Below are 16,818 nucleotides of genomic sequence, written 5' to 3'. Positions count from 1 at the left end.
TGCAAAATCTTAAGTCTTTAGGACTTAGTACTAAGAGGAGCCAATGCAATGCTACAAAATAAATAAATATGCCATGCCGTATCAGCTTCAGAGAAGTGTAAACATGGTACTATGAGGAGTGCTAAAAAATGCACTCGATATGAAAAGACAGAAACACAACAATGAATTATCTGAAGGAGGTACAATCTCCTGCTCTGTTGCCTATAGAGAAATTCAAGTAGAATGGCTATTTTACAAAGGTTGGATGTTGCTTTCACATGCAACTTAAGACGTACCAACATAACTTTTCATTTCATTATATGTTTCAAAAATAGTTTGTGGAAACGTAACACATAAACAGTGGTTTTAGTAGAGAATTTTTTTCTGAAAACACACACACATTGATTGGGTATTATCATTTGCAAATAAGCCATCTTTTAAAGATAGCAGCAACAATTACCAGTTAGTTGAAACTTGCAATTGTAGGGCTAGTGGTTTTTAAGCAGCAGGTTATATTGCTTAAATGTAAAGCTATCAAATGACTTTGCCTTTAGTTACATGGCCTGAGAATTTCTGCATTATAAAATGAATGCACATGAACCTCTAAGGATTGCTAACAATCCTTTGGGGTCTCTAGTATAGATCATTACAATGCAATTAATAAAATGAATATCTTTGATAAGCTTCTGTACTTCACCACTCCATGAGTGTAATTATATAGCTATAGAAAGCTGCAGAATGCACAGTACTTCTACATACCCCTAGTTGGGGAGGGGGGAAGGGGGGCTGTGCATGTATTTTATGTCCATTAGATCATAAAACTTAGCTTCAGACTCTCTAACAAACATATGCTACAAAAGACAAAACATCTCTCAATATCCCAAGAACTACAGCACTGGGAAGTCTAAATTCACAGCATCTTTCTTTTCTGCCTGTGCGCAAGACATCCAGCAATTTTTATATATTTGTTTCATAGCAAATACTCACCCAGCAGGCTTAGCACACAGAATGCTGTCCAGAAAAGGTGCTTTTTTCCCATGGTTTTAAAAGTCCACCGTAACATCATTCCCAGTTGTGAACTGTGTCTACCCACAAGTAAAAGTTTCTTTTAGTTTCTCTTAAGTTTTAGCTCTTCTGCAGTGCTGGCAGGCTGCAGCGTGGCTTCCTCTTTGCTCAAGCCTTTTGAAGTGAGTACATTATGGGATAGGATTCCCTCCCAAAAGATGTGCTTGTAGCTCAAGATTGTGAGGTGGAGTTTTCTAAAGCCTGACCTCATAGCTTTATATAGTTCTGAGCAATCTCTCAACATCACATTGTTAAACTTCCCCTCACAATATCATATCAGCTTGACGCTTTCCTGGAAATTGTTTTCTCTGGCTTTAAATAGGACATCCCTAGGTTTTAAAATTATGCAAAAATGTGAGAACAACTTCCACCCTTCAGGTAATCTAATATGAAACCTGTATTATGTGCAGAATGTAACTACGTATTTCTGGAATGCAGTGGCAGCATGATCCATGTCAATGTTTCAAAAGCTGAAAACAACCCACAAATCATTAGAGGACTGGGCTAGTAAAAAAAAAAAGTTACACTGTTCCACCAGCATTCCAGTCCTGGCTCCCAGTACAACAGTAACAGCAAGGGAGGGGGAGCAAAGGCATTTCATGTGGAATAATATAAGAATAACCCAGGAGACATGCTGTGACTGTTTGCAGCTGGAAACAACCTGAAATTTAAGACCAGCATTTTAAATCAGTAACCTACAAGAAAAAAAGAAGAGGTATTTATAAGATCAATGAAATGAGTGCTGTTTATTTGTGGTTCAAAGCAGGTAACAGTTTCTTATACAACAGACTGTCCTGTAGTCTTCATAACCTTAAATAAATTAAAGGGCTGGTCAGTTTGGCTTGAGAAGTATTTCTGGATCTGGGTAGGATACAGTTTAACTCTAAACCCATAGGGCTGGCCAACTATACCATAGCTGCAGTGGAGCAGCTGATTTGGGGTGTTAAGAAGCAAGTTATTTGTTATTTCAATCATACCTATGATTTTATTAGGGTCACTAGTCCTCAAGGTTCTGGCTGTTGTGAAAATCGTTATGTTTCTTTAAGGCTTCTGTTAGGACAACAGATATGAAGGTAAATAGGGTTGGAAAAAAATTTTCTTTTGTTGTGTGTGTGGGCTTTAACAGTTGGGAGCCCATCTTTTTCCATCTTGTACTGCAACTCCCTGTTTCAGTGTAAAGGTGTTTTGTACTCATACTGTGCATAGGTTCTGGCTGCAGGAAGGATGTTTCAATGTCCTTGAACTGTAGGACCAGGTTTGCCCTCCTCAGATCCAGAGGACGCGAGGCAAGCTCTGGTCACATGTAAAAGAAGGAGGGGGCAAGGGATTATTTAAAGGAACACGCGCCCCCGACGCGTCCTCTTTCTTCTTTGGACACCCACTCGCCCGTCCTCTTTCTAGTGTGATTTTGGTCGCAGCTGTGGGGCCGGATAGGAACTTTTGACCTCTATCCTGATTGGCTATTAGATGGAGGGATTTTTCGCCTATCCCACACTGGAGAAGGGTTGTTGGCTTTTGTTTGGTGGTTATTTTTGGTCACACTGGCGGGTAGTGCGGGAAAAAACTGGTTGTCTCAGTGTGTCCCTTTGATAATTATGGTAAGCCAACAGCGCATCCAACCTCCCAGCTCTGTGGATTGTGCAATTACAGGGCCGGCAGCGGGAAGATGCGCTGGGCCACTTTCGGACCAACAGTCATCAAATAAAGATGGCTCGAGGTCTGGGGTGTTTATTAGAGGCTGGCCAGGTTCCTGCTGTCGTCAAGACTGCTGGAACCTGGGACCTGGGACTCACCCATTGACTGATAAGGGTATCGTGGATGCCCTGCATTTCTTTCTCCGCACTACTGCAGGCCCCCCTCATTTGATGAGGCCAACTATATCTATAATCAGAACTGATTTAATAAGTGTGGCCCATATTTAATCCATATCACTGTCTCACGTCTTCATTTCGGGTCCTGGGAGGGCAATTATATTTGATTAAAAGGAAGTGCAGGGATACTGTCTGCCTGTCAGTCTGTCTCTCTTGCTTTGATAGACATGGTCACAGAGGTCATTCAATAAAAAAGTTCCATGTGCACATTCCACTGAAGATGCCGACCTAGCCATTCATCAGAATGAGTTAGTTTATGCTTGTTGACTAAGGAAGCTTCCATACCTGCAGGGAATAACTGGGTTGGTAACATGGTAATCTTAAACAAATGAGCAGAGTTTTATAATATATTGGAACGGTGGCCGCAGGTCAAAAAGTCCATAGGTTGAGGATCCATTTCCCATAGGATTGCATTGAAAACCCATTAATCCATTCCGGTCCAAGAAAAAAAAATACCTCCCCAAAATAAAAATAAAACACAGCAAGCCCCTGGGGCTGCAAAAAAACAAAACAAACACAAACATAACCCCACCAGCCCAATCCCACCCTGCGAAAGACAAAAAAAGTTTTTAAAAAAGCAAAAAGCAGCACCTTACCTCCACCGCCGTGCCCGCTGCTGCCAGGAGGCCTCCTGGACTCTAACCTCTGCTACCACCTTTCTCCCCCACCATGCGGCTTCTCCACTGCTGAAAGCACCATTGGGCGCAGCCCCTTGGGAGAAGCCAGGCGGTGGGGGAGAAAGGCCGGATCGGCTCCTGCCTTTCTTCCCCACCACCTGGCTTCTCCCAAAGGGCTGCCCTGATGGTGGTTTCGGCAGTGGAGAAGCCAGGCGGCGGGGGAGAACGCGGCTTCTCCCAAAGGGCTGATGGCGCTGGAAGCCCAGGAGGCTGAGCCCACCCAGGATAGTCTGGCAGCTCGCCTCCTGGCGGTAGTAGCAGCAGCGGTGGAAGCCCAGGAGGCTGAGCCTCCCTTTTCCAAACTGTTGGGGCGAAAGAGCTACAAAGAAGCAGCCTCTTTGCCACCAACGGTTTGAATTTCCCACCCTTTTCCCCTGCCTTTTTCCATCTGTACATTGAACCTCCGGCCAGAAGTCGATGCAGAACCTTGCAGTCAGAGCTGTCCATATGTCGAAAAGTCCATAAGTGGGGACGTTCGTAGGTCGAGGGTCCACTGTAATGATAATATTTTTCAGTGGCTTATATTCTTAGTCATATTTAGGCAACTGACAAATGAAGATTCCATAAATTCGTATTTTTTTAACAAATGAATTCACAGAAAAGCAAATTTTGCCAATAAAAAATATCTGTTTAGATTTTTCTAAAATAATTGGCATGGAAACCTGGAAGATATTTTTCTTACTCATTTTTTCTTACTCATTTTGATGAGAAGGAGGGATACAATCCCCATTGAATGCCAGTCCTTGGCAAAATGTTTAATGTGACACCTGAAGCAGAAGTGAAAAGACTATGATGCTTCACTTCCGCAGCATCTAATCAAAGAGCCTCAGATTGTCTACACAGATGAAGGATGTGATTAGTTCAAGAAAAAAGTATACAGAACAAACTCATCTGATAAAGCAGTCTGTTTCCTGCAAAAGGAACCAGCCATATCCTATTTCAGAGTTCTGTTTGGTTAAGCTGTGAACCATACTTGGAACATATGCATTAGAGTGTGACAATTCATTAGTCTATGTGTACAAAAATGATCAATACACATATAGATTGATTCACTTTATTGTAATGATTAGAAACTCCTGCATCAAGCAGGGACTGGATCAGGTTGTCTGTCTCGAAAGGCTCAAACTCATTGCCAAAAAACACCGTCGTTTGAATTGTGTTGGGCTGAAAACAACCCGGTTTAGAGTACACATGGGGCATGTGCCAGGGGACCATTTTTTTCTGCTTCTCTGGCAGAGGTCTGTTTATTTTGAAGCAGGTGTGCAATTGATTCATTGGGATTGATTCCTCATGTGTGTACTGTACATTGACCACTTCCCCAGGAAGACAGATTGCATTTCAGACCCAGTGACCACGACATCTGTCCAAGCTAACATTTTTTGGGCAGGACTGGAATGATTCCCTGACAGACAGAATAGTTGCTTTTTGGGTGATTACTCACTGCAAGGTGACCCTTTCCAGTGTGTTTGGGTGCAAACTTTTCCCATGATGTAATCTTACCCTGAGGTTCCAATGTCTATATGATGCAAATGCAAGTCTCAAAATCAATTTGTCACTACTACATTGATGATCTATTTCTGGATAAGTACAAATCCAAACATTCAACATTTAATTGGAACTTGGAGATAATTGTTCTTTTAATGTAAATTAATTAAAATAATCGAAATCTCTCATTGGTTTTTAATGATGAAATGAAGAATACATCAATGAAAATGCACTATTTCTACAACAAATGTTTAGCAATATTTTTGTAAAGAGAACCTAAAAAGTATGAACAGAATCACACTTATCGCACTCTCTGTTTTTGATAAACAGCAAGAAAAACTTTATCAATTTCATTGCAACACAGCAAACAATGATATTCCTTAATAGATTTTAAAATTTATATTCATTTACTGGCATAATAGTTCTTATTTTAGTTCAGTACCGGAAACTAGCACTGAAGGGGAAGCATCTGTTGCTATAATGTTTTGTTCCAGCTTTTATATAGAGAGCTATTTGTACTACTTAATATTTTTAAAAAATAGCTGGCCTGGTTCTCAGTCAAGAGGCCAGGGAAATATTTTAAAACAGAAAAGAGAAACCCTTCTCCTCAGGATGGGTTCCAATTCATTGTCTTGTGGTTCTTGAAAATACCAGGTCTTGTCCTGAGCATGTTCTTCTGCTTCCCTTATAAAACACATAAAGTTGTATTCCTTTGCCACAGGTATAAGCTATGCATTCTTGTGGCACTCGGACCATGCTGTTCCTGCCTTCTGAGTCATTGGTGCAAGAGTCAAGGGGGCAGGGGCAGTGCTGAGTATGATATCATGGGCACCATTATCCTACTGCCTCAACTTAAGAGTTAAGAGGAAAATTTTAGTGGTTTCTATTGAAAACACTTTTCAAACAGGTGACATATGAACAGCTGTGACAAAAAAATCAATGGATGAAAGAGATTTGAAATCCACATTGGTCAATGCCTTGCCCTATGGGCCATGCCGACATTATATTAACTAACTCATTAACTTCACTGTATTTCACTCACTACCTGTGTCAGTAGTTGCCCCCACATTCTCACTAAACTTCTTACAAGCATCAAGCCAACCTTTGTGAGTTTGGGAATGGCTAGAGCTGGAAATGTGTCACATAATCGACACTCTTTTCTCTGACCCAGATGGCTACATGCACACAGGCAATGTATTTCCAACATTTGTGTTCACTTGAGCAATGAGGAATGCCCTGTTTCTGGCTCCCCTTCACTAAATTACTGGAACTGTTTGCTTCTTCCTTTTTGGCTTGGCCATTGTTGCTTATCCTTAATGACAACAGATGTGTTTCAAATTATTTAATAAATTACATTCGTTCAACATGACCCAAATGCTAGGCATGGTAAAAAATGCCTCCTCATGTGAAGAAACAAAATACATTTATATTTTGTTCTGAATGGTATAAGTAATCTGACATGTAAGTCTTGTTTCTGATGTAATAATCATGTACTATAAAATTTTCCAGGCTACTTCCTTGTCTCTTTCTCAGCCTTGGGAGGCAATTCCAGTCACAACAAAGAGAAGCACATCTGTCCATGTACAGAGTTTGTTTTTCTAACCTCTGCGGTTTGCAATATGCAGGTTTAGGAACAGTTTCTTTATAGACAAGCTTAGGCCTCTTTCCTTTATGAAATTAAATGCTTCATACAAGTGATACAGGAAGTAATCTGTAGAAGTTGGTATTCTCATGCAACATGGTATTCACGCATGCAAAACCCAATTTGTGCCATTCCATGAAATTATACAAACCATGAGGGGAGAAAAAAAAAGATCTTATGGTGCCCTTATGCCTTCGAGGGAGAAAATGATCTAATGATGGCATCATGTTTCTCCTCAAGAACTAGATTGATGTGCAAATGTCAAGTACACCATCCCTTTGTCTGGCACTCTGCTTTAGTATTTTCCATAAAGCTGTTGCTGGAGCTGCCCATCTACATTTATTTACTTGCATCAAACATGTTGTTATTACGTCGCTGATATTATAAAAGCACCACCATGACTTTAACAGTATAAACTCAAGACAGTGATTTTACTATAAACATTTTATAGTTTTCCTGTTTTTGTACTATAGGAACAAGGAGGGTGAAGGACCAAGTAAGACCATTAGATCTCTTTCCCGCACAGTTTCCCTGCATACACAGTATAAATGCTCATGATTTTTTGTTGAAGGTTTACCCACCACATTATTTAGTGACACCCAGTGACATCAGTTTCCTACTCCATGAAATGACAAGCCTGCTACAGCTCATTAATTTATAGCAGTTTATTAACAAAACATAACAGTCATGGCGGTCAGTCAGCAAGACCTTGTCTGTGGTGAACTGAAAGCCATTTTTGTGTTAATCCATGTGTTTTTCCTGTTTGGCTTTGCAAAGATGATAAACATTTATCCCATGATGACTGATTTTTTGTATTTACAACATACTTTCTTTTACTGCAATCTAGTACAGTTTTGGAGACACATTTTGTTTAGATCTGTGAGGAATTCTGGATGACCTATGAAAATATTTTAGGTCCCTAAAATATCTGCCTAAAAATACGCACACACAAAACAACTCCATCGTAGTGAATGTGGCTGATAGTGAAAGATCACAGCTGCTACAGACCATGAGAAGGCTTTTAACAAGTAACATTTTCTATCACAGCTCCCAGAACGTCTGAATTAGTATTGCCATGATTAAGCTGACTACAAGATTGTGAGAGTAGTAATCAAACAAATAACTTTTCCAATTTTTGCAAACTAGTGCATATGTATTTCTAACTAACTCTGTTGAACAGGACAAGCTATTAGACCCTACTTGTCCATTCCTGAGAGGTAACATGACCACCACTTACATTTTTTAATATCTAGTGTGTCCTGGATACTCTAGGTCAGTGATGGTGAACCTTTTTGAGCCCGAGTGCCCAAACTGCAACACAAAATCAACTTATTTATTTCAAAGTGCCAATACTGCAATTAAAACCTGAATGCTGAGGTTTTAGTTTAGAAAAAACAACTGCTCCTGCACTGCAAGGGTTAAATGCTCCCCCCCCCCCCCATGGGCGGTATTAATACTTACTGGTGGGGCAAATCTGCCTTCCAGTGGGAGAGACTTCCAAAGGCTGGAGGAGTATTTGAAACAGAGCTGCATCTTTGATAGTGCAGGGCTGGTGTTAAAATACTCGTATGTGTTTCAAACACTTAGGTTGTTTTCTTAACGGGCTCCTTATAATATCTTTTTCATGGCAAGGGCAAGAAAGAAATGTCCAAAAAGAGGCAAAAAAGCATCAAAGGCTTCATTGTGTGACTGTGCCCATCCTTATTCATTTATTACTTTTATTCCCCCCCCCCCCCCCCCAGTTTAGGGCTTAGGAACGTTTCTTTTGGTGCAAATGCTGGAAGATAACTTTTTGGAGCACCAGCCTAGAATCCTGTCAGAAGGTCAACATGGGGAGATTTAACAATCAGAGGTATTGGTCACAGGGGGTACATTAATAGGCCACAAATTTAAAACAAGCATACAAAATGCAAGCTTTTGTGGATGAATCACATGATCAGAGGGACTCTTGACATCATCTTCAGGACTCAGCCAATCCCGAGGGTGGTGCTGCTGCTGCCTTGGGAACCCAACCCCACTCTCCTGGGTCTTTGTGACCTCAAAGAGCCCCACCTCTCTGCTGGCAGATAAAAAGAGCTTGCTGGGGAGGGCAGGAGACCAGAAGGGAGGCCAGTGGCCAGAGGTCAGTCCGGCAGAGAGAGCAGCTGCAGGGGACCCAGCCCTTTTGCCCAAGGCAAGTTCTCTCGCAAAAGCAGATGAATTTGCTAAGTGGGTTTGCGAGTTAACAGCTCGAGGCTGGCGGAGATCTGTGGCTTGAAGCTGGTTGATGTTGGCAATGGACCGGGGGGGGGGAAGTCAGTGGACGTTGGCAAACAGAAGCTGGTGGAATCTCCCTGCAGAAGCTGGCTGAGGCCACAAGGCGGAGGCCAGCAGAGGTTGATGGATGAAGCTGGGGGACGTTAGCCTCCTGAAACCAGCTGGTGGAAGCTTGGTGGATATCCATGGATGGAAGCCCGGGCGTGTGTGTGAATGGCTGGTGGAGTGAAGATGTGTGTGTGTCGGGGTGGCTGGTGTGTGTGTGTGAATGTGTGTGTGAATGGGCTGGCTGGCATTCTGTGGGGATGCTGCTGGAGCGTGTTTGTCACCCAAGCATTTGGGAGCTGGGGGAGGCTGGATTCAGAAGCAGAGTGGAAGAGATGAACGGGTGGATATTCCTGGTGGAAGCCAGTGGATGTTGGCAGACAGAACTTCGGGATGAAGTTGCCAGAACAAACTACTAAGGGCCCGAAGCATCCTCTTCCCCAGGGGTATGCGAGGGACCAGAAGGCAGGCGTCCTGCTGGAGCTGAACCAGGCCGTTGTCTCCGCTGAGGATACCCGTTTAGCCTCTTTTCCAAAACCAATAAAAGAATTTTCCAGAATAGCTTTGAAGTGCTGTCTTGTTTGTCAGGGGTTGTCGCAGGATTATCTTCCCCATCCCCTCATTATATCTGGGGCCCAATGGCTGGGGTGGGTCTTTGTGAAGTCATGGTGTGGGGCCTTGTGATGTCACAGGAATTGAGAAAATATTTCTCCATGCATGTGTGAGGGAGTGAGCTAGGCATTGTGGGTTCCCTGTCTGAGCTCCTAAGGAAGTACATTATGTGTTGTGTTGGACAGACACAGGAAGCCAGTGAGCCCTGGTGCCATTCAGAGAGGGTTGGAGTTGGGTACTCAAACACTATGGCCACCCCGTACCAATAAACGAGACTCACTCCTTCCCTTCCACCACTGCTCCTCACATTTGTTTGCCTGGCCTGGAGATTCAGGGGAGCCCAACCATTTCCTGGCACAGTAGCTCATTCTCTGAGACCTGGCAAGCCTCATCTTCATCATCAACACCATGAGCACTCCATGGACTTGCAGAGTACAAGTGGGGAGAAAATATGCCATTTCAAAGAAGCTTCCAGTCCAACCTCTCACGCCAGTGCCACACCCAAGGAAATGGAGATGGGCAATGATTTGGAGATGAGCGTATATTAAAATTCATGTGGATCCATGCCATGGATAGATGGCAAAAATACACTGGTACTGTAAAATCTGCTGCTTGAGGGCAGTGGCTGCCTCTGAGTGCCTAGTGCAGTGATGGTGAACCTTTTTTGAGCCCGAGTGCCCAAACGGCAACACAAAATCAACTTATTTATTTCAAAGTGCCAATACAGCAATTAAAACCCGAATGCTGAAATTTTAGTTTAGAAAAAAACAACTGTTCCTGTACTGCAATGGTTAAATGCTTGTTCCCTCCCCCATGGGCGGTATTAACAAATAAATACTTACTAGTCCTCCAATCCTCCATTGGGCTAGACTGGTAATGGTCGCCATTGCACCCCTCTGCTGGACCACTGCACCAGCAGAGGGGAGTGCCAAAATCCAGGATCGGAGGACGGATAAGTATTTCTCTGTGGCGACTTAGGCTTGTGTACCCACAGAGGGCTCTGTGTGCCAGCTGTGGCACATGTGCCATAGGTTCGCCATCCCTGCTCTAGGTTTACACACTGCGAGGGAAGAAAATATTCATCTGAGTTTCACTTAAACTCCTTACCAACTGGGTTAATACGATTAGCATGTTAATAAACATAAGACCCAGATCCAGTATGATAAACAAATTTATCCCAATCAGTACATTTCCATATCAGTACAGAAGCAAACAGATAGATGTTTATAAATAATCACTAGTCAGTTGTTAAAATAAAATGAAGATCTACAAATATTCTGGGAATAACTGCAACTGCAACAGCTTTTCCCACTGTTTTGCTGACTATGAGAGCTATCCCTTTCTTCTACAGGATTCTTGCCCACAATAGATATGGTAATCGTCTGAATTGAATTCACCCGTTCCTATCCATTTTAGTTCACCGACACCCAGGATGTCAATGTTTATTCTTGCCATCTCCTGTTTGACCACATCCAGCTTACCAAAGTTCATAGATCTTACATTCCAGGTTCCTGTGCAGTATTTTTCTTTGCAGCATCGGACTTTCTTTTCACTTCCATGCATGTCCGCGGCTGAGCGTCCTTTGGCTTTGGCCCAAACACTTTATTAGCTCTGGAACTACTTGTCCTTGTCCTCCGCTCTTCCTCAGTAGCACATTGGACGTCTTCCGACGTGAGGGGCTCATCTTCCAGCCTCATATCTTTTAGCCTTTTGTTTCTGTCCACAGAGTTTTTTTGGCAAAGATACTAGAGTGGCTTGCCAGTTCCTGCTCCAGGTGGATCGCGTTTAGTGAGAACTCTCCACTATGACCTGTCCGTCTTGGGTGGCCCTGCATGGTATAGCCCATAGCTTCTCTGAATTACTCAAGCCCCTTCGCCATGACAAGGCTGCAATCCATGAAGGGGCATTTTATATACATCTGTGTATTTATTACATATCCATGTCAGAAACTGCAAGTCAGTGACCCTATCTAAAATCAACTGGTGCCCCTTGTCAGATGTTTCCATTCAATAAATTTTAAGGCTGAATGATTTTCCCAACAAAAACAAAAAATGCTATTCAAGCCGAGACACTAGAAACAACAAAATGCTATCAGATATATTGGCTGCAGACTAAAACACCCCATGCTCTGGCATCACAATATGTAATAGGTTGATAAGTGCTCAATATTATTTCAAACTGTAATTTGCTGCTTAGTTTTAAATGTAAACAGCCGTGTCAAATGGTTGTTGAATGAATTTCACTGCAATTAAACTCCATTGTGTGTGTGTGTGTTTTTAACGTTTGTTCTGTTTCATCAATCTTAGATTTATCTGTTGAACATAAAAAAGATGACTTGAGCTGTTTGACTGACTGGCTGACTGACTTTATCAATTGATGGCAAAGTATCATGATCATTCTGAACTTTTCCACAAAGGAGAAACATGAGGTTTGAGTCACATGTAATCTGACATCTTGATTATAAGAAGAATCTGAAAAGATAAATTTTTATACCATTCTTCCTTCTAGAGAAAAAGTGAATTTTCCAGTATTTTTTTTCTGGTAACTAGAGTGCTGAAACGAGTAAAAATGAGGAAGGCAAACTGAAGGTCTCAAAACCATTTTGTGCCCCCCGGCATGGATAAATATAACAACCACAAACCAGGAAATGTTGGTTTTACAGAGTATTTTATTTTAGTTTTTGTTTTGTTTTCCATTTTGTCGCTGAAATTTAGTAACAAATTACAAAATATGCCCTTTAAAAAAGGATGTCCTATTTGTTTTAAATGAATGTTTTGGGTTTGCTGCTGAAATATAATAGTGACATTTGCTACCAGTTTTCAGCATTGGCAAGTCACGAAAGGTTTTGGGGCAGGTCAGAAAATTGGCCATTGGACCTGCTGAAGTTGCCAACACCTCCTAAAAGGCAAAAACAACAACAGGTTTTGTTGCATTAAAAAAGCCAAACAGTATAAGGTTTTGTAGATTACAACCCACTTCATCAGATGTATGAATTTCGTTATGTCAACTGTAGTCCATGAAAGCTTTGGCCAAATGAAATATATTAGCCTTTATGGTGCCACCAAACTGCTGTTGATTTTGCTGCAGGAGATTAACAAATCCCCCATCACAGAACTTGTAAAATCTACTTTCAGTGTTTTAGACAGAGACCTAAAGTCCTATTACCTCATTACAGTATTTATATTACCAGTGCATAGCATTTCACAACAGCATACTATGTAAATGGATTTTTATCATGATAATATAAGCAAAGATGGACATGGGACTAACTGCTAACCTTTGGGAACTCTGTTGATCTGCTTCCTTCATACACTCAGGTTTGGCTTAGATTATGAGAAGAAGGTTTATCAGTGTCAGCTTCCAGGAATTTCTATGAGAACATCATCTGAATTTACTGTCCTGTGTTGTATCTGTCAACTTCCAGACCACTTAATGTCTCTGGTGGAAGAATGATAATTGGGCTGCAGAACTATCTGATGAAGAGCAAATGAACTGATGATCTTCAGTAAGAAAATCTTCAGAGATTTTGAGAGGATTTGGAATAATGTTCTTGATCTAAATGTTGCTTGATTAGGATAATTGCTCCTGAAGATACTCTCTAATTGAATGTCTGGTTTATGAATCAATTCTGCCCTTTTAGGGCACAGCAGAACATCAGCTGATGAAGCCACTCAGGGTCAACCTAACAAGGATTTTAAATTTGTAGAGTTAGCTAATGGATATTTAAATGGAGTTCCAATGCTCCAAGGCAGTGGTCCCCAACCTTTTTAATGCCAGGGACCAGTTTTGTTGAAGACCATTCTTCCAAGGACCGGGGGGGAGGATGCCACTGCCGCCGGCATCCATGAATGGGGGGGGGCGTACATGCATGGATTGTTGCAGTCTAAAATATTAACTGCCCCAAATTTTGCTCCCCCTCTCTCTCCCTCCTTCTCTCTATCACTCTCTCCCTCTCCCTCTCCCTCCCTCCCTCCCTCTCTGTTTATCTCTCTCTTTCTCCCTCCCTCCCTCCCTCTCTTTCTCTCCCTTCCTCCCCCTCTATCTCTCTCTCTCTTTCTCTCTCCTTCCCTCTCTCTCTCTCTCTCTCTCCCTAACTCTCTCTTTCTCTATCTCCCTCCCTCTATCTCTCTGTCTATGTCTCTCTCCCTTCCTCCCCCTCTATCTCGATCTCTCTTTCCCTCCCTCCCTCTCTATCTCTCCCTCTCTATCTCTTGATCTCTCTCTCCCTCCCTCCCTCCCTCCCTCTCTCTGTCTGTCTATCTCTGTCTTTCTCTCTCTCACTCCCTGTCTCTCTCTGTCTCTTTCTCTCTCCCTCTCTCTTTCTCACTCACTCTCTCTCTTTCCCTCCCTCCATCCCTCTCTATCTCCCTCCCTCTCTCTTTCCCTCCCTCCCTCTCTATCTATCTCTCCCTCCCTCTCTCTCCAACTCTCCCTCCCTCCCTCCCTCCCTCCCTCTTTCTTTCTCTCTCTCTCTCTGTCTATCTCTATCTTTCTCTATCTTTCTCTCTCTCACTCCCTGTCTCTCTCTGTCTCTCTTTCTCTCTCCCTCTCTCTCACTCCCTCGCTCTCTCTCTCTCTCTCTCCCCCTCCCTCTCTCTCTTTCCCTCCCTCCCTATCTCTCCCTCCCTCTCTATCTCTCTGTCTATCTCTCCCTCCCTCCCTACCTCTTTCTCTCTCTCAATCCCTGTCTCTATCTGTCTCTCTGTCTCTCCCTCCCCCCTCTCTCTATCTTTGTCTCTCTCTCTCTCTACTCTTTCTACCCCCCCCCTCTTACTCTGTCTATCTCTCTGTCTCTCTCTCTCTCTCTGCATGCCTCACCCATCTAGTTATTTGGCTGTAAGGTAAGGCAAATGGCAGACAGAAAGATCTGTCAGAGAAACAAGCCCCTAGCCCCACAGGTGCAGAGCTGCAGTTATTCAACTACAGCTCCCAGAATCCCCCAAGCAGAATTCTGGAAGTTGTAGTCTGCACCCACAAATCTGCCCTGTTGTGGCAGGATCCTGGCAGCCCCTTCTGATAATTCTAAACTGTCCTTTGAAAACAAGCAGACTTCCTCGTCTCTCCCTTTAATGTTCTTTATCTGCCAGCCAACTTCCACCTTGGGGGCGGGGGTGGTGGTGGAAAAAATGTCATTTTTGCATTTTGTGTTTGAAACCTGGCTTGTCCAACCAGCCCAAGGAAGGCAACAAAGACCCCTGGGGTGTCTGTTAAAGCTTTGGATGAAAGAGGAAGGGGGAGCCGATCCCTGCTCTCCTCGCTCCTCTTCAGCAACTGAGAAGCTTTCGAAAAACAGTAGCTTGGAAGCAGGGAAGGGATTCTGCTGGGCGGGGTGGTGGTGGTGGTGTCGGGTTTCTGCTTCAGGAAAGCCATGCTTCTCAGAGAGTACCAAGAGGAACAAGGTGACACTTGGAGGTGGCGAAGGAGGGCCGACAGAGCCCACCCCAAGACAAAAGAAAGCAATGATACTTGAAGTTTTTGCGCATGGCAAAGACACACATCCGATCTTCACCTAGGCTGAAGATCGGCTGCGCGAGCCAAGGCACTTCCCTTCCCTCCGGGCTCCTTGGGACAGAGGGGTGAGAAATCGGGAGGGGAAGAAAAAGACAAATCTTCCGCCCAGTCTTCTTCCTCGAGTTGGGGATGGAGGTGGAGGAGGAAGCTTGCAAGTCTTTTATTTTTTTTTAACCCGGCTCTTGCCAACCGCCACCTCTGTTGCCGCCGCTGCTGCCAGGAGGAGAGCAGCCAGAGCACCTGGCTCTTGCCCTGCCTCCCCGCTCTCCCCCACCCCATTGCCGCCGCTCTCCCCCACCCCGTTGCCGCCGCCGGGCCGCAAAGACAGACCTCCCCCTCCACGCAGTCCCCTCTCTACACCTGCTTTGTGTGCGCTGGGGCTTGCGGAAATGGGTGAGGGAGGACTCACGCCGGCTCCGGCACACGCGCACACAAAGCTGTGGGGAGGGGAGTGCATGTGTGTGTGGGGGGGAAGGTCTGTCTTCACGGCCTGGTCGGGCTTGACCCAGGGACCACTAATGGGCCGCAGACCGGTCGTTGACGACCTCTGCTCCAAGGGGAGGGGTAGAATTAGTATTAATGAGAAAGGTTTTCAATTTGTTAGGCACTTTTGAAGCATACAGAAGAACATGTCTTGCCGAAGAATAACTAACAGGGCTTCTGCAAAGGTAGGTTCTTTCCCACTGACTTTTTCATGAGTGCCCAGAAGGGGGATCCAGGAAATTAGAGGCTGATTAGCTTAATATCAGTTTTGGGTAAATTGGTACAAATCTTCATTAAAGGTAAACTTTTAAAGTTACTTCCAAATGTTAGTAAACAAGTAGGCATGAATACCTGAGAAACAGTGGGCAAAATCTTAAGTTGACTTACCATGCTGCCATTGATTTAATGGGATACTCTAGTGCAATTCCCTACACTAAGCAACAGGAATTTGGCCATTGACTTTCAAAAAGAGTTTAACACAATTCTTCACTAAACATTTCTGAGCAAGCCTAGGAATCATAGGGTAAAAGAAGCTATCCCCTGTTGATTAGTCAACAGGATCTGAACAAAGAATAGGAAGCAGGGATTAAAGCTAAAAAATGGACATTCTCACAGTAGAAAAAGTGGGTTCCCCAACTGACTCTTATGGGATCTAGGACTTGTAGAGCAAGAAAGGAAAGAAGTGTTGTTCTTTTGTATTGAAAAATCAAATGAAAGAATCTTCTATTCTCAATATCTTAAGAAATCTTATGCAGAAAAATTACCTGCGTAATGAAGAAACATTATGCAAGATTGGCCAAAATCCAAGGTTAAATCCCCATTTAAAGGGCCTACTCTAGTGCGATTTAACACACTATGCAACAGTAGTTTGGCCAATAAAATTGTTACTCTTTAAGGTGTTCCAATACATAATATATACACATATGTGCCACATTTAATTGTCAGTCTTAAGTGAGTATTAGCAATGTCTGTATTTAGATATTATTGCTAGAATTACTTTACTTAACTCTCTCTCTCTCTCTGAGTGTGTGTGTGTGTGATTGCCATTCTTCTCAGCTGACATGTCAGATAGAAAGCAGCCCTGGCTAAATATTTCATTTCTGTGAAATCCCAGAATATCAATATCTACTGGTATGCCTAAGTTTTTGCTAAGATTATTACTTGAACTATTTTATCAGACAATTTCCCACCT

General features: G+C 43.2%; 1 protein-coding gene across 1 annotated transcript in view; it reads right to left on the bottom strand.

The window, feature by feature from the left end:
• Positions 1-3,512, bottom strand: part of CD34 (CD34 molecule) — a 42,989-nt gene extending 39,477 nt beyond the window's left edge. Inside the window, exon 1 of the mRNA XM_020807558.3 lies at positions 967-3,512. Within this exon, the coding sequence (XP_020663217.3) occupies positions 967-1,045 (79 nt within the window). The 5' untranslated portion in view covers positions 1,046-3,512. The remainder of the gene's footprint in view (positions 1-966) is intronic.
• Positions 3,513-16,818: the final 13,306 nt, after the last annotated feature.

Source organism: Pogona vitticeps, chromosome 4 (assembly GCF_051106095.1).
Source record: "Pogona vitticeps strain Pit_001003342236 chromosome 4, PviZW2.1, whole genome shotgun sequence".
In the NCBI taxonomy this organism is placed as follows: domain Eukaryota; kingdom Metazoa; phylum Chordata; class Lepidosauria; order Squamata; family Agamidae; genus Pogona; species Pogona vitticeps.
The sequence above is the reverse complement of the archived record's forward strand: the minus strand, read 5'-3'. Positions and strand labels throughout refer to the sequence as shown.